This window comes from Mizuhopecten yessoensis, unplaced genomic scaffold (assembly GCF_002113885.1).
Source record: "Mizuhopecten yessoensis strain PY_sf001 unplaced genomic scaffold, ASM211388v2 scaffold10621, whole genome shotgun sequence".
Lineage (NCBI taxonomy): Eukaryota > Metazoa > Mollusca > Bivalvia > Pectinida > Pectinidae > Mizuhopecten > Mizuhopecten yessoensis.
In genome coordinates this window covers 155,588-179,708 of record NW_018408638.1, presented here as the reverse complement: position 1 = coordinate 179,708, position 24,121 = coordinate 155,588, and the positions used below count along the sequence as shown (strand labels likewise).

Genomic DNA, 24,121 nt, shown 5'->3' with positions numbered 1-24,121 from the left:
CCAGACAGGTGTTATTACTATAACATGGAGTGTTCACTCCCGCCAGTGATAACAATGACTAAGTATCCCACCAGACAGGTGTCCCTTGTTATTACTATAACCTGGGGTGTTCACTCCCGCCAGTGATAACAATGACTAAGTATCCCACTAGTAGGGTGTCTCCCATGATTACTTGCACACTTATATGGTGTGTCCAGTACATCACAATTATATGGGGTGTCTACTCCCCCCAGTCTTAAGCGTCACATTTGTATGGTGTGTTTCCAGGGAATGATAGAATCTTTCTCCTCTCTAAGTGAATATTGTGTCTTTGAGATTACCAACGCACCAGTATGGTATCTCCTGGCTCAATGGAATAAAACGATATGGGACGAAGGTCATTGTCAAATTCTATTTCAACCTTTTTCATCTGCAAATAGAAAAAGAAGAATGTTATTTTTACATACATTCATAATGTTCGTAATGTCTAAAACAAGGTTTTCATAATGGTATCAATGTTTTTAGAATATTTGACTTGACAATGCTAGATTGTGAAGGCAATTATGATCACCATAAGATGTGTTTTTAAGTATCAAAGTCTTATCTGTAAAACAAAATGTAGGTTAAATAATTACAATACATGTACCTTTTTAGTTTCATAGGAAAGTTGTAATTCTCCATTATCCCATTTGAAAAGCTTCTGGATCAGAGCCTTTAATTTCTGTACCGTCATTGTTTCTGTAACAATACAAATAAATGTATTAATCTATTATTCGATGTCTTCCTCAATAATAACATTATCACATTTAGACTTCTTCAATAATAACATTACCATATTTAGACATGTTAGCTGCCAAACTATTACCAGGTATATAAATATAGTCTCTGTCCCTACTTCACCATCCACATAACATATACTCCTATGCGTTAAACATACTTAATACCAACTGGTTCTGTAATGATTTCTACAACGTGTTGTATGGGAACTTTATTTGGATGTCTTATTAAATCAAGTTATTGATAATGGGAATCTTAATAATCATGTATCCCCTTTTTCTGCAAATTCTCAAAAGAGGATATTTTTACAGGTAATTCTTTTTATTAAACCACACAAAAACAAGTAACATTTTGACAGACAGTGCAGTTGCAAAGTAACTGTCATGTGATAAGTATGGGGGAGACTGGCACCTGATCATTTACAGTCCCATGGGGAGACCGCCATCTTGCTGCCTACAGCACCATGGATAAGACTGGAATCTGACTTCGTACATCACTATTTATGATACAGCAGGTAAGTCTCTTTGCAGATGGCTATTAAGCCAGCCTGACTTCAGTATACATGTAGATGTAATTTATTATTTTATCATGTGCTATGGCAATAGATCTCACCTGGGATTTTCTTCTGTTTCGTGCCCTTGTCAGGATCATAGGGGCTGGTTATATTAATAGCTGCATATGATTAAGGAACTTGAAGTGGCCTTGTATAAATATAGTATGTACATGTATCATGGTAAAACAGAATAACACAATGTCAGAGAAATCAGAGATTATCGTCAACTTTCAGGAAATAGTCTATTATATATAATTACAGTCCTTACTGTAGTATTAAAGGGATAGTGTGTCCTAAATTGATTTTGTATAGAAGTGTATAATGTATAATATATGTTAATATTCAATTAGGTCAACTAGAATTTACTGTTGATTTACAGAAAAAGTCTGAATGTTTAAATTGATTTTTTTTCCGATTATTTACCTCAAAACAAACTGAGATCAGCAAGCTCCATGGATATCTACTAAATTTATCAACACTTCCAGGTGAAAGAACGGCTGTTATAGCAGGAATGGCTGTTATAGCTGGAATGGATCTTCCACAATTAAAACTGACTGTTCCCAAAGTGAGCAACTTGTTTTCATTAATTTCATTGATTTCGATAAAGTTTGTCTGCTAGTCATTTATCATAATATTAAAAGATACTGATTAAACTGTCTTTAAGGGACTTTTCTTTCTGTTTCATCTCAGAATTTTCGGGAGGTCCATACACTGTAACATAGAACATCATGAGATAAAAAAGATGGATATTATCATACACGATACACAGGCCTAAACACCTCCAAAACACCTTCAGCATGTCTTATATCAGACAAGAACAAGATATACCTACATACAAGATATGTTAACTCAAGGTGAAATACAATGTAGTACAAGAGTTAGGTAGTGCTCCACACAATCATTTTCAATGATTAGGGGTCAAAATATAGGTCACAGCAACCTGCTTATGATAGGTAACATACTGCCATAATATAAGTGGATCAGTGTACCATACAATATTTAGTAACACAAATGAAAAAATAAATCAGATACACCCATACGAAATGTTAGGATGGAAAGACAGATTGAATAGAAAATATGACACAATGCATTGTAAACCTTGAGTGCCCTCTAGTAGTACCAGTGGGGGACTAACACATTGATAGCTCTCCAGTTGTACCAGTGGCGGACTTACACATTGAGTGCCCTCCAGTAGATCAGTGGGGGACTAACATGATAAGCGTCCACTAGTAGTACCTGTGGAGGACTAACATGTTGAGTGCCCTCCAGTAGTACCAGTTGGGGACTAACATGTTGAGTGCCCTCAAGTAGTACCAGAGGGGGACTAACATGTAGAGTGCCCTCAAGTAGTACCAGAGGGGGACCAACATGTTGAGTGCCCTCCAGTAGTACCAGTGGGGGACTAACATGTTGAGTGCCCTCCAGTAGTACCAGTTGGGGACTAACATGTTGAGTGCCCACCATTTGTACCAGTGGCGGACTTACAAATTGAGTGCCCTCCAGTAGACCAGTGGGGGACTAACATGATAAGCGTCCACTAGTAGTACCTGTGGAGGACTAACACGTTGCATGCCCTCCAGTAGTACCAGTTGGGGACTAACATGTTGAGTGCCCTCCAGTAGTACCAGTGGGGGACTAACACGTTGAGTGTCCTCCAGTAGTACCAGTGGGGGACTAACACGTTGAGTGGCCCCCAGCAGTACCAGTGGGGGACTAACATGGTGAGTGGCCCCCAGCAGTACCAGTGGGGGACTAACATGTTGCGTGGCCAGTGGGGGACTAATATGATTAGCCCTGATAACAAACCTCTGACTAGGTCCTGGTAGCGAGGGTGTTGACTGGTAAACTCTGTGCTTGGTTTTTTATTCTTGTCGTCCTGAGAGCCCCCTGATTTAATCCAGAGCTGACCAAATCTCTTGAGATAGTCAATCTCTGCACCGCGCCTCTCCTCCTTAGTCACCTGTTACACACATAGACTTCAGTGCTTGTACACATGTTAATGGAGTAATATGCATGCATAGCTATATTCTAAAGATTAATCTGACCAAGTTTACTCAGGTACAACTATCTCAACACAATGCATGAATGTAGTTGCCAAAAATGCTAAACCCTCAACACTTTATTATTAAAATTAATTATGAATACTTATTATATGAAAGTATACCGATAAACTTTTTTGAAATATTTTCAGACTGCAAATACAGCAAAAATGTGTAGTTCAGCAAAATATAAACACTATACTTAAAAAACATTAGATATTTAGTACATTCTTAAATAATTACATGACTAGCTTTTGATTGTATCGAAATCAAGCAAAACATTCTACATGCTTATTGCAAAATTCTTGTTTATGAGGAAATTATATCTTTCCCCTCCGGAGATCAATCTGAATAGTAATCATGTCTGTAGCGACACATTTCTTGTGTCCCCTGGAGTTTGTTATAAACATGTTTTGCTGTTAATATAATATCCAACATATTCCTATATTAACTTTACATGTAATCATGTTTTACTGTAAAGAAGTTATGTCTGAAGTTCATTATAAACCTGCTTTACTGTACCCTCTTATCCTTTCCCAGCCAGTTACATATTGACGTATGTGAGTCTATCTATACCTTTGTCCTATTACAGTGCTCCAGACCTGCTATCTTGGCTACGATGAGTTGGCGCACTGTCTCCGGTGTGGCAGTGTTTAACAGGGGGTTTTGGATTATCTTCAACTCCTTCAAACATTTTAACTTGTTGAGCTCATTAATACTAGACCACTGCAGAAAAAGACAAATGCTGAAATCTAGTTATGATAAACAACCCTTATATCATCAGAACTAAACAAAACGTCGATTGAGAGCACTTCCCTGACAATAAGATGACAGGTAATAAATTAGTTCTGATGGTTTTTAAGGAATGATGAATTTAATAAGTGAAATAAATTCAATACAATTTGTGTGTTTTGTGACTGTTCATGGTAACGATAACTTTCAATCTGTTGGTGTTTGGTTAAACAGTTTAAACACTGGGCTGGAAAGAATAACTAAAACATTCTTGAATACAATAAACTAGATTTAACTCTGAAGTGTTTACTCCTGCATCCCACATTGTTTTGAACTAGTACAGAATCAAGGTTGTGGGTCTTTGAACGAATATATGTACTGAACACATCGCCTTCTCATGATATACATATACACCAAGTATCATGACCAAAGATGAAACAGTGGCCGAGATCAGCTCAGGAAACCGGCATAGGACAGACAGACAAGGAGAATACTGTATACCTCTGGTCATTTGAAGTGAAGATATAACAATAACAGACATAACATCTCTATATTACCTCTGCTATTTTGTTGTGGTTGATACAGAGGTACTTCAAGACACGGAAGTGTTGGGTTGTTTCACCATGGCCGACATCAGAGAAGGTTATGGTGTCAATACTGTTGTCACTCACAATCAGACTTTCTAATCTAGAACAAACAATCATATACACGGTTACTAACAAGATAACAACCGGAATTTCTTATTCTAATCCTTATTCTGCTTTAAATTAAAAAATAAAACGACCATAAACAATAATATCACTTTTTACCTCTATATTTTACCTCGACAATATCCAAAACAATTATTATGACAAATATCTTGTTTTTGATTACAATCAGACAAAAGCACATTAAATACCTATGCAGTCCTAGAGGGCAGACATGGTGTTACACTTAACGTCAGAGACTTAGGTGTCCCATGGTGATTGACCTTTGGACAGACACTAGTGTCAAATGGTGCTACACCTGATGTTTCACATGGTGCTACACATAATCTGTCACATGGTTCTACACCTGAGGTCAGAGACTGGAGAGTCACATGGTTCTACACCTAAGGTCAGAGACTGGAGAGTCACAAGTGTCTACACCTAAGGTCAGAGACTGGAGAGTCACATGTGTCTACACCTAAGGTCAGAGACTGGAGAGTCACATGTGTCTACACCTAAGGTCAGAGACTGGAGAGTCACATGTGTCTACACCTAAGGTCAGAGACTGGAGAGTCACATGTGTCTACACCTAAGGTCAGAGACTGGAGAGTCACATGTGTCTACACCTAAGGTCAGAGACTGGAGAGTCACATGTGTCTACACCTAAGGTCAGAGACTGGAGAGTCACATGTGTCTACACCTAAGGTCAGGGACTGAGGTGTCACACAGTGCTTAACCTGATGTCAGAGAGGGAGAGGGCTTGTATAGGCTTTGCCTGTTGCCCTATTCCCTTTGAATCCAATTGATTTTATAATAATATTTTGAAATGAAATACAAAAAGTTGAGAGACTGGGGTTGTCACATGGTGCTATACTTGATGGCAGCGACTTGGATATATCATGTTGCTATGTATGACTTACTTGGGTAAATGACTAAGATGAAGTACTTGTAACCAAGACTGTACATTGTTGGACTCAAGGTTAATGAGGGTAAGATTCTGTAGGTGACTTTGAGGATCGGACAAGGTTGTGATGCTATTAAAACAGACGTGTAATTGTTCTAAAGGGAACATACAGCTACACTCAAGTATCTGTAAAAGAAAAAATACAACAATAATGGCATCATCTCTCAAATTATTGCTAGTTATCTCCCTTTACCACCTCAACAATAATGGCATCATCTCTCAAATAATTACTAGAGTTATCTCCCTTTACCACCTCAACAATAATGGCATCATCTCTCACAGTATTAATAGAGTTATCTCCCTTTACCACCTCGACAATAATGGCATCATCTCTCAAATTACTAATAGAGTTATCTCCCTTTACCACCTCAACAATAATGGCACCATCTCTCAAATTATTGCTAGAGTTATCTCCCTTTACCACCTCAACAATAATGGCATCATCTCTCAAGTTATTGCTAGAGTTAGCACCCTTTACCACCTCAACAATAATGGCGTCATCTCTCAAATTATTAATAGAGTTATCTCCCTTTACCACCTCAACAATAATGGCATAATCTCTCAAATTATTAATAGAGTTATCTCCCTTTACCACTTCAACAATAATAGCATCATCTCTCAAATTATTAATAGAGTTATCTCCCTTTACCACCTCAACAATAATAGCATCATCTCTCAAATTATTGCTAGAGTTAGCAACCTTTACCACCTCAACAATAATGGCAGTCAACAGCCAATCTAAATCTAAAAGGTAATTTTATTGTTGCTATTTATTACATTTAGTTTTTTAATCGTTGTTTTTAAAACATGACAGTATTCCAGTATGTATTGGCAATCCTATTCCCCCGAGATCAAAGTGATTTCATATCACCCTTCCAACAGGGAAACAAAAACTGGTATGTAATAATTCAATCCTGTAGGGACATCATTAATTACATAAGTTTGTACACTTCTCAATATGAAAATATTGCTTCCACAGTCAGTTGCAGTCAAAAATTAATCAATTTCATTCATGAAATATAATTTCTACATTTTGACAATTAGTTTCTTAAACATTCTCATCTAAACATTAGTTACGACTGATTTCTGTGGTTCACTGACATCAGGTAAAGACAGAGTTATATATTAGGTAACAGTGGATGTGTGTGTACCTGTTGCCAGTTGTAGGCTATCCTGTTGAGGTAAAGTACTTTCACACATGGGAATGATGACTGTAACTCCACCGGGTTAGTTGGTAACACTAGTTTGTTTTCACTGAAATATAAAATATGTTTATAAACAACATGTGCACAAGTCTATCCAGAAAATGTCTATCAGTCTAAAGTACGCCAAAGGATAATTTCTATTCCTTATATCAATCTCTCACAACACGTCTAATAATGATTGTGCTACTAAATACTAATATGAACATGTATACTTTCGCAAAAGAATTCAAAATCTGGTCATCCTTGTGACCAACAATGATCAACACCCTGATCCGCCACCTTTCCTTTCATTAATTATTGTTAAAAGGAAGCTCTAGCTATCTGAAGGAATTAGTGAAAAGAACATGGCGTTCGCTGGGGCTTGACCCCACTATCCCAGACTTTCTAGTCTTACTGCTGAGCTAAAGGGAAATTCCCTCTAGCCGAAGCTAGTAAGGCAATTTGACACAATGTACAATTTACATCCTTTACACAGTAAGCATATAAAGATATTTTCATGGTCTGTCGCTTTATGATGTTACCTGACATTGAGCCTCATCAATGCTGGCAGACACTCTGTGATGGCTGCCACTGCAGACCAGGAAGGCAACAGACTGTGGGCAATGTCCAGCTCAGCTATACTATGGCCATGTGTCCGTAACTCAGACGAGTGTGGGCCCACACCATATACAGACATGTCCCGCACCGCCACCTCTACCAGGCTGTCCAGCTGGCTACAAAACATAGTGAAATGGTGAGTGATGCATCCCTCAATATATCAATGTTTATTTGGGATTACCTAAATAATTGTTAGTACACAATATTTACCAGTCGCTCTCCGTTACCTTATTTGGTAAGGTGTACAGTATGTCACGTGACCTGGTTGACCAATGGTCATTCAGCCTATAGGGATAGCCCTATTGATAACTTCTTCAGGCATTTCAAGCAGTCTCAGCATCAGCACTGTCTGTTTTTGTTCCCACCATCCACCCCTTCACCACCTTGCTTGTTCAGGTTTATTTATTTATTCGTTTATTTTGTTGAATTATATAGGTACATCATAATATTTCTTTAATACTGTATGTTTATACCATGTTTTTATTGTATCATGTATATTTATTTTGTTGTTGTAGTTTTTTGTGTTTTTTTGTGTGTTTTTTTTGTGATGTAACTTGTTCAGGAAAGAGATAAGGCCATCTAGGGTGAGACACCTGGTCAGCTGGTATGAGCATTGGATAAACCTACCTCCCTGTCCATAAAAAACAGGTTGGGGCAGCCGGCTCGCAGCACTTTGTTCTACAGTTTCAAGCTTACTTTGTACTTTTCTTTCACTTTCCAGATTCTCTATTGTAAATGGGCTGCTCTTATTAGTGTAAGGGACATGGACAGGACATGTAATTCGGGGAATTATACCCCCAATTCATTATATGCTTGTTGTTGTATTTTTTATTTTTTGTAATCATAACCAGTTTGTGTGCCTGCCGGGCAGCACCCCGTTTAAGTCACGTACATTTCTCAATCCTGGTTTGCTTTATGGTAATCTAACATAGTTTTAGGGTAGGTGACTATAGGGCGTGCTTAGCTAGTCCGAGTATAACTGTGTAAGTGCCTGTTGGGGATCGCCCTGTAAACCATGTTCTTACTCATACTTTGAACACTCAGGCACCGGGATCGCGATCCCGGGGCCTGTTGCGATCCCGGTGCCTGTTTACAGGGCCGCCTGCTAGGCTGCTAGCTACTCGCTCCACAGCTTGGGATTGCTCAAGCCTTGGGGATCACCCCACAACTTATCTTAGTCACCAGCTTGAGATCGCTCAAGCCGGGGATTGCCCCATACTCCTTTTAAGTTAAGTGTGTTGTTTAAATTAAACAATTTACGATACAACGATGGTTAAAGACGGAAGCAAAAATAATAAGACAAAACAAAACAGTAAAACTGGATATGCGTGATCACAAAAAAGAAAAACTACATTATGATGCGTATTACTTTAGGTGATATATATAGGTCCCATAAGTAATAACGATAGTATGATGCAATATTGGCACTGGATCCGAACAAACAAATGTTGGTTGGATGTGTATTACTTAAATAGATATACCAGTATGGGCAAAGAAGTAATAAGGACAGTGCAAACAAAAAAAAATGTCAAACTTTTAGGGTGATCTGCCCCTTTATCAAGACAGGAACATGAAAATTTACATATCACAATATAAAACAGAGAAAAACAGTCACCATATATTTGTATATATATATACAACAAAATTGTATAAATGTATACATTAAGTACATATATATATATATAAAGTATGTAATAAGGTCATTGCCCACAATGGTTAACTAAAACCCAGTTAGTGGACTGACACTTAAAACCTATGATATTGTTTACTGATGTGCTTTATAGAATATAAAACTTTTTTTCTATATTTTGTATAATCTATAAATTACAACTGTATTTATTGTGTGTTCTTTTGTTAATCCAAAGGATGATAGACAATAAACTAATCGTCAACTTGAATGACAAATCCTACTCTACCTCTGTTTTTTGTTTACAGACTTGGCGCCAACCATTTCCACTATCGTCTTTTTGTTGTTGTTGTCAAGAACAAAAAGTTCGGCAGTGATCACTCCTGCCTCCTCATCTTCCTCCTCCCCATAGCGATCCTGGAAGGCGTTGTAAAAGCTTACTCCCATCTTTACTTTTCTAGGACGCACGAAAGATCCTCCAGTTGGGTCACTTGAAGATAGATAATTTAATATGAGATTGCACTTTCTTGAATCATCATTTGTGTCTTAGGAAGCACTTGTAATAAACAAATATTTAATCCATTTATGCAACAACAAAATATTAACAAGTAATACAATAAACTGTAAATTCTTACTTGTCAGGGCACAAAACGTGGACTCCTAATATAACAAACTTTTACTAGAGTGGGTACTACAATAAAGTGGTAGGGTACTGGTTTAAACATTAACAAGTGGACCCTCTATTCTAGTTCCGACTAGATGTGGTACTTTATTAAACATTAACAAGTGGACCCTCTATTCTAGTTCCGACTAGATGTGGTACTTTATTAAACATTAACAAGTGGACCCTCTATTCTAGTTCCGACTAGATGTGGTACTTTATTAAACATTAACAAGTGGACCCTCTATTCTAGTTCCGACTAGATGTGGTACTTTATTAAACATTAACATGCACAGGCTCTCTTAAATAGTTCTGACTAAACAGGGTACTACATTAAACATTAACGTGTTGATTGTCTTTAATTGTTCTGACTAAACAGGGTACTACATTAAACATTAACGTGTTGATTGTCTTTAATTGTTCTGACTAAACAGGGTACTACATTTAACATTAACATGTTGACTGTCTTTAATAGTTTTGACTAGATAGGGTACTACATTAAACATTAACATGTTGACTGTCTTTAATAGTTTTGACTAGATAGGGTACTACATTAAACATTAACGTGTTGACTGTCTTTAATAGTTTTGACTAGATAGGGTACTACATTAAACATTAACGTGTTGACTGTCTTTAATAGTTTTGACTAGATACATTCAGGGTACCATATAAAAGTATGGGCTCCTTACTCTGTACTGAAGTATTGTTTGCCTTCATGTATTCCATTGTGTTTCCCTCTTGAGGAATCATCCCATTCTACTCCAATCCAGCAATCTTGGAATAGAAATACATCATCATCATCATCATCATCATCTTACATTGATAAAGACTTAGAACTACACTATAACTGTAGATTCTAAGTAATATCACACAAATCCTTGCTACTGCCTTTAGTACAACAAAATCTTACAACTTTAAAACTTACAAGCCAAGTATAAGTTTCTCATTCTTCTCAGCTTCTTTGAGTCCTTTGAACTTTTACTATTTTTTTTCTTAAACTACATATTCCTGTATTTATGAAAAAGCAAAATAATTGGAATATTTTGTTTTAGAACTGTGCCAAATAGAGATAATAGTGTGATATTTTAATCACGACTTTACTGTAATCATGAACTAATGTTACAATAAATTTTGTGAAATAGAAATGATCAGTCGAGAGAGCCTGATGCTTTGATATTTTATGTAGACATATTCAGATGTCACTGGTGTCACCGAGTGCCGGTTCATTTGATATATGTATACAGTAGAGTGGATGCTACATATAATTATCCTTGGCAGTGTAGCACAGTACCTCTAAGTGTTTTAAACAACTGAAATGTTTGTTAATCAGATTACCTTTTGTATTTGTAATTTCTCCAATGTAGCGGACAGTCCCAAAGTGGCCATCACAGATAATCCTGTGTCCTATCTGTAGAAGACTACCATCATCACGCTTCACCTCCATCTTACTGTATCAAGGTCTGCCTGCTGGTTAAAAAACCCATCATTATACTCTACAAGTAGAACATTCAAGGTAGACACTGTGTACCACCTTATTGATCTAGTCATCATTAAACCACCTAGTATGAATAATGCACAGTGTATACTCCTCCCAAAATCCACCTTTGCTATTGGAGAGATGTTTGAGGGAAACTTCTGCACCTGACAGCCCAGTTTCTCAAAGGATGTATAAAGACACAGATACATATAGCGTATCCCATTTTCCAATGTTCAGTGCAGGTCTGGGGTAGCCATTACTTATCAACATCATATGATGAATTTAGGACCCCATTTAATATCATCTCTATCCAAACCGATTGACTCAAATTATATGTCAACAATGCAAGCATATGGGTCATTCATCTTTATGCATATATTGGTGACAGTGACACAGCATTTACAGGAAATGCATGTGTATCAATATGGCCACTGTATAAACTACATGTGTATCAAGATGGCCATTGTATTATAAACTGCAGGTGTATCAAGATGGCCACTGTATAAGCTGCATGTGTATCCAGATGGCCACTGTATAAACTGCATGTGTATGAAGATGGCCACTGTATAAACTGCATGTGTATCCAGATGGCCACTGTATAAACGCCATGTGTATCAAGATGGCCACTGTATTAACTGCATATGCATCAAGATGGTAACTGTATAAACTGCATGTGCATCAAGATGGCCACTGTATAAACGTCATGTGTATCCAGATGGCCACTGTATTAACTGCATGTGTATCAAGATTGCCACTGTATTAACTGCATGTGTATCAAGATGGCCACTGTATAAGCTGCATGTGTATCCAGATGGCCACTGTATAAACGCCATGTGTATCAAGATGGCCACTGTATTAACTGCATATGCATCAAGATGGTAACTGTATAAACTGCATGTGCATCAAGATGGCCACTGTATAAACGTCATGTGTATCAAGATGGCGACTGTATAAACTGCATGTGTATCAAGATGGCCACTGTATAAGCTGCATGTGTATCCAGATGGCCACTGTATAAACGCCATGTGTATCAAGATGGCCACTGTATTAACTGCATGTGTAGCAAAATGGCCACTGTATAAACTGCATGGGTATCAAGATGGCCACTGTATAAACGTCATGTGTATCAAGATGGCCACTGTATTAACTGCATATGCATCAAGATGGTAACTGTATAAACTGCATGTGCATCAAGATGGCCACTGTATAAACGTCATGTGTATCCAGATGGCCACTGTATTAACTGCATGTGTATCAAGATGGACACTGTATAAACGTCATGTGTATCAAGATGGCCACTGTATTAACTGCATATGCATCAAGATGGTAACTGTATAAACTGCATGTGCATCAAGATGGCCACTGTATAAACGTCATGTGTATCCAGATGGCCACTGTATTAACTGCATGTGTATCAAGATAGCCACTGTATTAACTGCATGTGTATCAAGATGGTCACTGTATAAACGTCATGTGTATCAAGATGGCCACTGTATAAACTGCATGTATCAAGATGGTCACTGTATAAACTGCATGTGTATCAAGATGGCCACTTTATTAACTGCATGTGTAGCAAAATGGCCACTGTATAAACTGCATGTGTATCAAGATGGCCACTGTATTAACTGCATGTGTAGCAAAATGGCCACTGTATAAACTGCATGTGTATCAAGATGGCCACTGTATAAACTGCATGTATCAAGATGGTCACTGTATAAACTGCATGTGTATCAAGATGGTCACTGTATAAAATGCATGTGTATCAAGATGGCCACTGTATAAACGTCATGTGTATCAATATGGCCACTGTATTAACTGCATGTGTATCAAGATGGCCACTGTAGAAAATGCATGTGCTGGATGTTATAATTATGTATCAAGATGGCCACTGTATAAACTGCATCTATCAAGATGGTCACTGTATAAACTGCATGTGTATCAAGATGGCCACTGTATAAACTGCATGTGTATCAAGATGGCCACTGTATAAAATGCATGTGCTGGATGTTATAATTATCAAACCAGATAAAAAGTTAATATACAAATTTACAATAAGATAAAAGAATGTGCATAAGCAGGGGGAAAAGACTCAGGCATGTGGCAGTGTTTCACGACTTTGATTTACTCTGACAAGACTGCAACAGGTTGGGTAAAACCCCTCATATGGCTAATAATTTACATATGTATTCCCTTATTTGGGTCACTGTGACTGTGTAAGTCATGCTGAAAGAATGACACCCATGTTTGCTCCTATTGTTTAAATAAAATTGTTATTGCAAACAGTAATTGTTACCCAAATAAAGAATATATGTAACAAGGTATACTCAATGCACTAAGACATGACTCTATGTGTTGTTTATCCCGTACTTGCCGCATAGACGTGTCACTTTCCCTTTGATCTATCTATGGTATAATCAACTAATTTTACACAGGTTTACTAATACCATATAATATTAGTGAAGCTCCTCCCCTTTACCGTGTACAATAGATTTTTCCATTCTCATTTGTCTGCCAATGAAAATGTAACGTGTCCAAGTAGTGAATCTCATTGAACATGTTAACTGGAAATGACACTACGGGAAATAAACTAAAAATACAGATAAAGAAAGTACTAACATTGTTCATTCAGAAAAAATATTGCAAAAATCAAAAAAACAGAATTCACCTTTACAGAGTCTGCATGCGAACAAATCTTTTGCTTTAATTTTGTAACATGTAACACGAAATTAGATTATTTTAAGTCCATATTTCAATGGAAAGACACATGACAATGGAACCTTGTCTTTTTCTGTAAGGATGTTGACATTTACTTTTGTAGGTTTAATATCAGTATTAACATATTTTTTATATACCTAACGGCCTCAATTTTTTATCATTCTCCCTCGGGTTCTGTGATTTTTAAGTCCTTACTTCCAACGGGGTCTGGAAAACGGCTGATAACAGGCATTTCCTACTTTTCATCTAATGATGTTAAACAACCGATAAAAAAAATGCCAAAAATTCGAAAATCGGCTGTATAGTATAGTTAATTTTATAAGTCTTCCAGTACAGTTTCAGTGATACTTTCTGGGTCACTTTCAATGCCAGTTATCGACTTCGACAACCACGCATTTTGTCAGATACATCGTTCGTAAAACTGGCCTTGGGTTTGGGACGCAGTTCAACATGTTGTAATGTTTTAGAGAAAATGACAAACTTTAACCATAACAAGAGATCCCAGAGGGATCTTGGCACCCCCCATTGTACCATCTTCATTAGTTCTTTGTCAGTTCAATCTTTTCTCTTCTTTCCTCTTATCTGTTTGATCGAGTCATGTTAACAGAAAATGTACCTCGAGGTAACTTTTGATCTAACTTAATACTGATGTGTATAAAAGCCAACCTTCAAAGTTAGTTTGTCATTTCATATATTTACTAGTACAGTACTTAATGTGAAAAAAATAGAATTGATCATTGCAATATGAGAAAGATCTGTTTAGTTCTTCCTTTAGCTATTTTGTTTTTATGATCAGTCTCAAAATATAACATGCACAACGAGGGATCAAGGGGAACCTACATATCAAATTTGAGAAAGATCCCTCAAGTTATTCCTGAGAAATAGTACTAACAAACCTTCAATGTAAAAAATCGAAGAGGGCTGTCGGTAGGCCATTTTGTTTAACTGATCAGTTTCAAAAGTAAACATGAACAATAAAGGATAGTGGGGAACCTGCACTGGCTGGATTCCCAATTTTTTTTGGGCGAGTACAAAATTTGAAGCAGTGGCCCAAATTAAATGACATATTGCATTTGTGGCCAACATAATTTTGGGAATAAAAATTTCCACAGCATTTAACACAATGCTTCAGCACATTTAAATATGTAAAACAGATTAAAACATTATTCAGGTCTTCCCAAAAAGAAATACACAAAATTCGCACCTCAAGGAAGACACCCTGGCAGTATTTACATAGAAAATCTGAAAAAAAAATCATCACATTTTCTAAATCATGCACAGTTCCTTTCAAATTGAAGTAATGACAACTGAAAAATGTACTGCCCCCCAGTTATGTGGAAGGGACTATAATTTCTTTTATTCAGTAATTTTTCGACAGCCGCCCAAACTTTTTTTGTTGGGCCAGTGACTACCTCACTTTTGACCGCTCAAGTAAGACTTTAACCAACGTTGGCGAGCAGGCTATCGTCCATTTCAGGCACTGCTGCACAACAAGGGAACAAGGGGAGCCTACATATAAATTTGAGATAGATCCCTCCTGTACTTCCTAAGAAATAGCGATAACAAACTTTCACTATCAAAATACAAGTAGCTGCCTGTCGGCCATGTTGTTTATCCGATCAGTCTCAAAAGTTGCACTGCACAGCTAATTATATAAGGACCGAAGGGAACCTACATACATAATTTGTGAAAGATCCCTCTGGTACTTCTTGAGAAATACCGATAACAAGAATTGTTTAAGGATGGACGACCGGACCACGGACGCAGGGTGATTCGAATGGCTAAAAATGTAACTGACACTTTATGCGACAAGTCAGGTAAACATCATAGGCCTCACAATATGTCAGTAATCCTACTTGAGGGACGGGGCAAACATCTCTCGCGCTATGCGCTTGAGAAGTAGCCCCACAACTCTTGTACAATAAATGGCATATTGCTCCGTTCCTATGATATAACCAATCTAGTGTCATAGTGTTGAGAGAATGTGCATTGCACGAATATCGACATGCCAACTCCTGTACATGTCATATATTCTAACACACATCACCAACCCTCGTCATTCTGCACTATGCTGATACTTCTAAAACACACTATTTTTAGTACTTAATCTGGATACCGAAATTATTAGAATCTGGTTGTTAAGCAACCTCCCCAAAAAGAGAACAAGTTTGATACACTAGTTTAGTCATAGAACTAATAAAAAAAATAGTATTAAACAAGTCACTTATCACTTTAACTGTATCTGTTTACCGATGGAGTACACCACAGACGCCAGATACAAGCGCCGCCTGAGTCGGTTTGCTTTTTTGTGCCATGTGAAAATTGCTGACAAAAAAGTACCGAAACATCCTATTCTTACCGGTACCAGTACAGCAATGTCACGTTTTCATAACCAACTTAGCTAAGCAGTCCTTCAGTAACACAAATTGGTAATTACATGGATTCCAGCATCTAATCAGCAGTAGGTCGAAAGGAGGAGTGTTATACAAGGCTATAGGACCCACACTGTCTTGACAATACGCTCAAAATACTTGTGGTTCTACGAGTCAACGTAAAGTTTGAACCTGACGATATATCAACATACTCAAAGCGTTTGTGTGATCACGATTTTAAAGCGGAAATGAACCAGAAATAAACGTAAACAGAAACTGGAAACTGTCATTTTTAAAAACAGGAATGTGATGTTGTATCAATTTAGTGCTCATTGTATCTTTGTGATGTTGAATCAGACAGTCTGAAAGACGAGTGTTACCATGCGCATGGAATAAGTTTACAGCACAGTTGTGCCGTCCTTGTCCGTTGAAACATGATTTTTTTTTCCTGCTGTGCTGCCAAGGACTCATCGAGTGATAACATGACTAATATTGGACATAGCTAAAACGAAGACATCCAAAATGCCACCTCGTCCTCCTATTGCAAGAGGGCCACCTTATATTGTTATCGATACACTAATTACAATGTGTTTTATGTTTAAAAATGTGGTTGTTTCGATACACGAAACTCTTGGACGTGTATCTACTAAAGCACCTGTTATTGTGCTGGGTGTGTTCATTATCGCTACAGTATTGCACATAGCCTTTCAAACAGCGCCTCCCGTATCCTCCGCCCAGGTAGACATTTGGGACTGGATAGACAAGAATGGGCTCGAACAGTACAATAAAGTATTTACAGAACAAGGTAATTATTAAGGTATTCCAGTGACATTCTGCTGTTTATTTGTTGTATTTGGTGGTAGGTAAATCTTGTACCCCGTTCCCGGACCCGGACTGAAACTCCGTTACCAGGAATATAAAGATATTTTAATGTCTCATTAACGCGATCGTTTATATTTATTATAAAAATATAAAATCATTTCAAACATTATTTTCTAAATGTGACAGTTACAAAAATGTTTATTTATCATCTAATAATTTAGAAATCGACAATAATGTGTATTTCAAGGGGGTAAAACTTGTACGCCGCAGTCAACCGTGAAAATCACGTTTTTTCACATATAATTAGAAATTTAGGGAAAACAAACACGTTATTTTCAGATATATAGAAGAAATTAAATACCTTACTGGTTATGATTATGTAAGTTTCGTTGAAATAAACGACATATTTCACATGAAATTCTGACTTTGTTGTGATCGCGGGTGTTTTCGCGGGTGTTTTGTTTCCCTTCAAGAACTTCCCCTACATCTGTTTACCCACAACCAGTTATCTTGTTATCTTTTCCCCTTCATTTGTCTCACCATAAATTTGTTACACTGTATTGTCCATCTGCTGGAGTCTTGCTAATTGATGACAGTACATGTTCTAGTTTGTCAAATCCACCACAAAACAGATGTTAAGGTGTGACAGCAATATCAAAGTTTTATCTTGAAAATGAAACAAAATAGGTAGATGAAACAGGGATGGGATTTGGGCAGAGGCGTTACAACAAACACGTTCTTGGTTTCCATTCTTTTAATTATTCCATTTGTGGACATCAGACTAGCTGGAAGGATCTTACACCCTACAAGAACACAATAACGAACGTATAAGACAACATGCAGTAGACACCACCTTGTTACTAAAACATTACACTGTACCTATTACAAGGTTTCATATCATTATCTGTATAATTACATTTATCATTTATTATTAATCCTATTTCATACTTATTATTTATTTTACAATATATTTACTGATTTCATTGACTATATAACAATGCTCATGGACAAAATAGACTTAATTTATAACCTATTTAACTGGCTAATATATTACACATTACTTAGACCAATAACATATATCATTTGTAATATACATTGTTTATATTATATATAACTGTAATGAACTTACTCTATCAATGCGACAAGGGTTCCCACATAATCCTGATAATCCAGTATATATAACTGCAGGCGAATCTGAACAAATAACCAATGACTCTTTACACTACTTGCAAGAACAATTAATAGCTGTTACATCGTAGTAGGTAATTGATTTAGTCTGATATATTTACATTATCATTAAAATAGAAATAGAAAGAAGTTATTCCAAATTTCCAAATATTCACAGAGCATATAGCCTGAACATTACTCAGTACATCAATAAAGTACACTATACTAGTTACTCAAAATATCTCATCCTAATTTGGAGAGTAAATACAATCTGTTTTACAGTTAGCTATTACATGAAAAGAGTATCTTCAAAATTACATTAATTTTGAACATATTAACTCCTACCTTTTACATATGGTCAATCCCTCCAACCTGTCTGCCAGAACTGATTTACACTCAGGTGAATTGCATGGGCAGGTAGGAAAGGTCACATGACCAACAGGTAAGTATGGGGTTACAGGTCACAAACAGGTCACAGGTTACAGAACAAAACATAAACAAAAACACATGGCACTGAACAACTGACACATAGACAATGACACTGAACAAGACTAGATACTAAACACACAATACATGTACACCTGAACAAACAAGACATAATTACATATTAAACTCCACTAATATTACTTCATTCATCCGCCTTTCTTAAAAAATTGTAATTTAATTACTACACTATCCATAATACTTGGACAGGCTATCCTGCCACATAGATAGGCCATGACCTACCCAGTAAATATTACCCCATGACCTACCAGTAAATATTACCTCATGACCTACCAGTAAATAGTACCCCATGACCTACCCAGTAAATATTATTCCATGACCTACCAGTAAATATTACCCTATGACCTACCCAGTAAATATTACCCCATGACTGACCCAATAAATATTATCCCAATATTGGATCAGGATGGATATAAAATAATTGCAGATCAAAGCAGTTTTTGAGACTAAAAAAGGGCATGACAGATATCTCAGTGAACTTTATTTTTGCTTTCAGATAAAAAAAATCTGAGAAATGTTTGTCTCTTACTTTTTTAATTTCTCATTTCTTTTTTATTATTTCAAAAATTGTCAGCCTGTCTGATGAAGCTAATACGTTTCAGGAAATTATACAGAGGACAATTGGTGTTATGTGGTTTAATTTATAATGTAATTAGTAAGAAATCTTGATTATTTGTAAAAAAAACGAAGAAATTACAATTGTGTTTTTTATTCCAGATGTAGAAACAAACAAAGACCTTCTATCCATAGATCTGGAGAAGATACCAGATTTTTCCGCTCTGCCTTCAGATAAACAGAATGAACTTAGAAATGCATTTAATGCATTAAAAGAAGAAACATATCTCCGAATACTGCTGCAGAAAAACAAAATTCCATCTACAGTTTTTAACAGGTAATTTGTGGAAGGTGGATTAAAATCCTCTTCTAATGAGGGATGCTGGAGTTATTTCAGTATACACAATAAATTATGCTATAACCATTTGTCAAGTATAATTTGGGCATTATAAGGGGTTTTAGCAATGGGTCAAGAGAAACTTGTAAAAGGATTACCAAGAAAACCAGCAAAACAATTGGAAAATGGTGCTGAGCAGGGTGGCAAGTAAAACGATGATTTTAGTGAGTTATATTGCGTTAAAAACATATCTTACAAAGTAAGTTTCTAGATAAAAAGACATTTCCACCCGATATCTGCAGGTTAAGGGCCCAAGGAGTGGTGTCGATATTGGCCTTGTCACGGTTGTCTGACGAAGTGATGCAGAAGGTAACAAAGGCAGACAGTACACTAACAGACTTCCAAAACCTTAAACACTGTGTGAGACACGCCACAGACTATATAGTTGACCAGGAAGAGCTGGACCTTTACAGTCAGGTGGGCAGTGAGTTTGACTCTCCAATCACTCCACTTGTAATGAAGACCCTCAAAATAGGTAAGCTGTTGTCTTTTCATGTGTGTACAGCTTACATTTAACCTAGCAGCTGGCAGCATTGTAAACCATGGAAATGCTATGCTATGTTTAATCTTATTAAGAAGGCAGAATGTGTCCAGACAAAACAGATTTTAATGCAGGTTATTGTAAAAACACTATTGCCTAATAAGAGAATTAAAGATTTAATTATTTGTAAAGGTTATAGCAGTCATAACTTCATTGTCATTATGTGTTTTTCTGTGGAAATTGGTTCCCAACAGCTCTTTACCAGTATTGGCTAAATTGGTTAAGTTTAGAAGTGTATGATTGGTTGATGACAAAGGGAGATAACTTCAGTTGGCTAATGGGCATATCAGTTTGGTTAAGTCATGGGAGGATATCTATATGGTGTACTAACTTTATACAAGCAATATTATATGACCTTATGTTGACTTCTTATTAAAGTATATGTCCCTAACCTTATCAGGCCATTGTCTGTGAAGTTGAGAGTGTGTGACAGTGTTTGAACCCTGCAGGTGTACTGGTACTATCATCATCTGGGCAGTCATTGAATGTAGTTCAATTTTACATACTGATGCATATATTTTCCGTCAAAATTGTTTGTGAAAATCAAGAATGGTGTACCAAAATAATTCCAATGCAATCAAATAAATATCTGAGTATTTTCACTTTTAAAATCCATGCAGGGCATAAGATTGACTCAATATAAGGCAAAATTAGGCAATTTAAACTTTCGAAAACCTTATTCTCCTGAACAACCACAGATGTTTACGATATTTGGTTTGAAACATCACTGGGGCAATAAAATCATATTTTGGATAAATAAGTTTGTGGGTTCCCAGGGGGCAGAGAACAGACATTAAATTTAATAATTTAACACATTTTTGCTTCCAACATCTGATTCCTCCTAAACAGCCACACAGGTAGTAACCATATTTTGGTTTGATTTATCACTAAGGCACAATGATCATAGTTTGTATAAATTAAGATGGTGTATGTGCGCATTCATGGATGATGAATGGTTATATTTTTGAAGTTATGTTTCAGTAATTGTAGATGTCAATTGGTATGTTTACATGCACTGGTGTTGATTATGATGATATATACTGTGGAGATGTGCACCTTGATGATCACTGATGACTTGTGAGAAACATACTTATAAAATCTCATTTCCTTTATATTGTTTGAATTTCGTCTCTCGTAAACATTGAAGAAATAAAATGCACTTTTTACATATGGGGCTCAGGGAGCTATGTGTGCAATCGAAGCCTGAGTGGAAGACTATAGGGTGAAGAACCCATGGACTTTACAGTCAGAAACTTGGGTGTTGATTCGGCACTTATCTCTCAGCTGCATTTGTATCAGCATGTATTAAACTTTTATACCATTGCGAAATCTAAAATTAAATTACAAAAAAGTATAATAAGTCAAATGTTAAAATATATGATAAACTTGATCTTACTGTATATTACTTAGTTTCGATTTCTACCGAATATTATTTGAATAAAATGTAATATTGAAAGAACTTAATACATGTATAGGCTTTAAGCCTGATGTTCAATCCAATTGATCATGATTATCAATAAATTTTGTTGAAATTGAAAAATGGAGATGGTGTAACCCCACAAGCTGAAGAAGTGTCCCCTCAATAGGGACATCTTGGGTGTAAAGCTGTACATTTACAACATAAAAATGATTAAAATTCCCACCACATAACCATTATTGGGGAATAGAACCCCAGCCACCTTGGTAAAAGGAAAATGCACTATCCACTGTGCCACCTGACCACCCTAAATCTCTAGGTGAACATGAGAACTGTTGATATCCCCACTCTATAGCCATATACACAGGCGAATACATTTAATGCTTCTAGAATTGACCTCTAGATATGATCTTACATCTGGGGACTTATTCCCCAAATCGTTACCTGATAATGGTTCCCCAAATCGTTACCTGACAAAAGTTCTCCAAAACTTTACCTGACAATGGTTCCCAGAATCGTTACCTGACAATGGTTCCCAAAATCGTTACCTGACAATGGTTCCCCAAATCGTTACCTGACAATGGTTCCCCAAATCGTTACCTGACAATGGTTCCCAAAGTCGTTACCTGACAATGGTTCCACAAATCGTTACCTGACAATGGTTCCCCAAAACGTTACCTGACAATTGTTCCCCAAAACGTTACCTGGTTCTGGTCCTGCCACCAGGATTCACTATTGGTTCTGGCCCTGCCACCAGGATTCACTATTGGTTCTGGCCCTGCCACCAGGATTCACTATTGGTTCCGGCCCTGCCCCGTGAGTCTAACTTATAGATTTATAAAATGGAAATAGTTGAGATCCTCATTCTGTCATGCTATATAAAATTGCTATGATTTTCGACACTCATGCTACTAGAGTTGGCCAGGGCCCCTGTCTGGCCTTGCACCTGGGAAGTTAATCCTTCTTACATTCTTAGCTTTAATAATTAAGCTCATCTGATATATACATTTTGTACATGTTCAGTATTTCCTTTTGATTCATTTCTTTGTACACATACAGTATTTCAGAGGTTTTGAATAAAAAATCATATTCCTAAGTGAGCTATGAAGGCCTTTGGGCCTCTTGTTTCTTTTACTTTGAAAATCAATATCTGTTCCTGTTCTTGGTTGATTTCACTTTCAAAGTTATTTTTTTGTTCAATTGTAACTGTTTTTAAAATACCCTAACAGGAAAAAAATTGCTATAGAAAACAGAGATTCTCTAAGTGATAGAAATCAATATCATATCATTTTGTTTTATTTCTGCAATCATCGGTCTGTAGATTACAACATCTACATGGTAACTTGTTCGTATGATTATGATAAAGAAGAGACGTGCATGAAACACACTGTGTCCTTTTTTTAAATTGTCTCTTTCATTAATGTGATAGTAACTATAATGTTTGTGTTTGATATCTTTATATTTTGTTACATCTTTGAAGTATATGTGTAAATGATGACATCAACACATGTAACCCAGAGCACAATGTGTATGGTCCATCACTGGGTTGTTTGACGAGGCCTGCTCTACCATGGATTAAATAACACTTGGTCAAGTTGAATAACATGAAGGCATTGTTATAAAAACCAATTAATTATTTTGTCAAAATAGATCATGGTATTTTGACGGAAATTTGAAGGCAAACTTTATGGCAAGGTGTGTTCAGTATCCAACATGATGAACGCTCAGTTAGATCATGAGATATTTTTGGCTAGCTACAAGCAATTGAACACATATACAAAGTCTACATTACCCTGACTGTCCTTAGCAATACTGATGAACTCTCCCAGTGAAATGCCTATTGTTCAACAATGAGACAGGTCTGACAAATGACCCTGGGTCATTAGGTTCTGATGTTCGTGTACATGTCATGCCCAGATGTAACAAAAGACCAGTTCCCACATCATACCACAACACAAGTTAAATTTCTCCTTGACTTTTATTTTGATGATTGTCCAAATGACTTGAATGTCTTCCTAAAACAAAAATGTGATATGAAGCAAAACATGACATAAACCAACATGACTATAAGTGGAATGTACTGTAATGTATAAAGATTTGGGTTACTGTGCTGTTAAACCTTTATGGTATACATAGCTTCAAATATATTTGGTTACATACCTACAAGCAATTCTGTCTATTGCAATTGTGCAGTATCATGTGTTAGCAATGAACAGGCTGAATTTTAAATGAGACACTGAAAATTGTGAAACAAATCATAAAATCTACCTAATACAACCTCCTTCACTTTTTCAATCTTTGTAAAGAATATTACAATAAGTTTATACTGTCACA

At 36.6% G+C, this 24,121-nt stretch overlaps 2 protein-coding genes across 9 annotated transcripts in view; one reads left to right on the top strand and one right to left on the bottom strand.

Moving 5' to 3' along the window:
* Positions 1–292: 292 nt before the first annotated feature.
* LOC110461472 (tubulin-specific chaperone E-like) lies at positions 293–18,892 on the bottom strand. Of its 8 annotated transcripts, none has more exons than XM_021514931.1 (16): positions 18,719–18,892; positions 18,336–18,400; positions 17,747–18,009; positions 11,156–11,287; positions 10,510–10,594; positions 9,449–9,649; positions 7,457–7,648; positions 6,882–6,984; positions 5,687–5,856; positions 4,638–4,767; positions 3,925–4,074; positions 3,116–3,269; positions 1,955–2,020; positions 1,369–1,428; positions 626–717; positions 293–409 (listed from the first exon to the last, which is right to left on the bottom strand). In XM_021514931.1, the coding sequence occupies exons 4-16, from the start codon at positions 11,262–11,264 to the stop codon at positions 317–319; spliced, it is 1,605 nt and encodes a 534-aa protein (XP_021370606.1). In that variant the 5' UTR covers positions 11,265–11,287; positions 17,747–18,009; positions 18,336–18,400; positions 18,719–18,892; the 3' UTR covers positions 293–316. The 8 variants fall into 8 exon arrangements, with proteins under 8 accessions (XP_021370606.1, XP_021370607.1, XP_021370609.1 ...); XM_021514932.1 differs by having other exon boundaries at positions 11,156–11,284; XM_021514934.1 differs by lacking the exon at positions 17,747–18,009.
* The window catches only part of LOC110461469 (apoptosis-resistant E3 ubiquitin protein ligase 1-like), a 62,042-nt gene continuing 54,543 nt past the window's right edge, over positions 16,623–24,121 (top strand). The window contains exons 1-3 of the mRNA XM_021514925.1: positions 16,623–17,189; positions 19,595–19,769; positions 20,072–20,304. Coding sequence (XP_021370600.1) covers positions 16,907–17,189; positions 19,595–19,769; positions 20,072–20,304 — 691 coding nt within the window. The 5' untranslated portion in view covers positions 16,623–16,906. The remainder of the gene's footprint in view (positions 17,190–19,594; positions 19,770–20,071; positions 20,305–24,121) is intronic.

Excerpts from the sequence above, each read along its gene's own strand:
- LOC110461472 (XM_021514931.1), bottom strand. The coding sequence starts at position 11,264 with ATGGAGGTGAAGCGTGATGATGGTAGTCTTCTACAGATAGGACACAGG. Across the intron at positions 9,650-10,509 it reads AAACAATACTTCAGTACAGA|TGACCCAACTGGAGGATCTT; the intron begins GTAAGGAGCCCA and ends TCTATCTTCAAG. Across the intron at positions 1,429-1,954 it reads CCTTAAAGACAGTTTAATCA|CTATTAATATAACCAGCCCC; the intron begins GTATCTTTTAAT and ends AATCATATGCAG.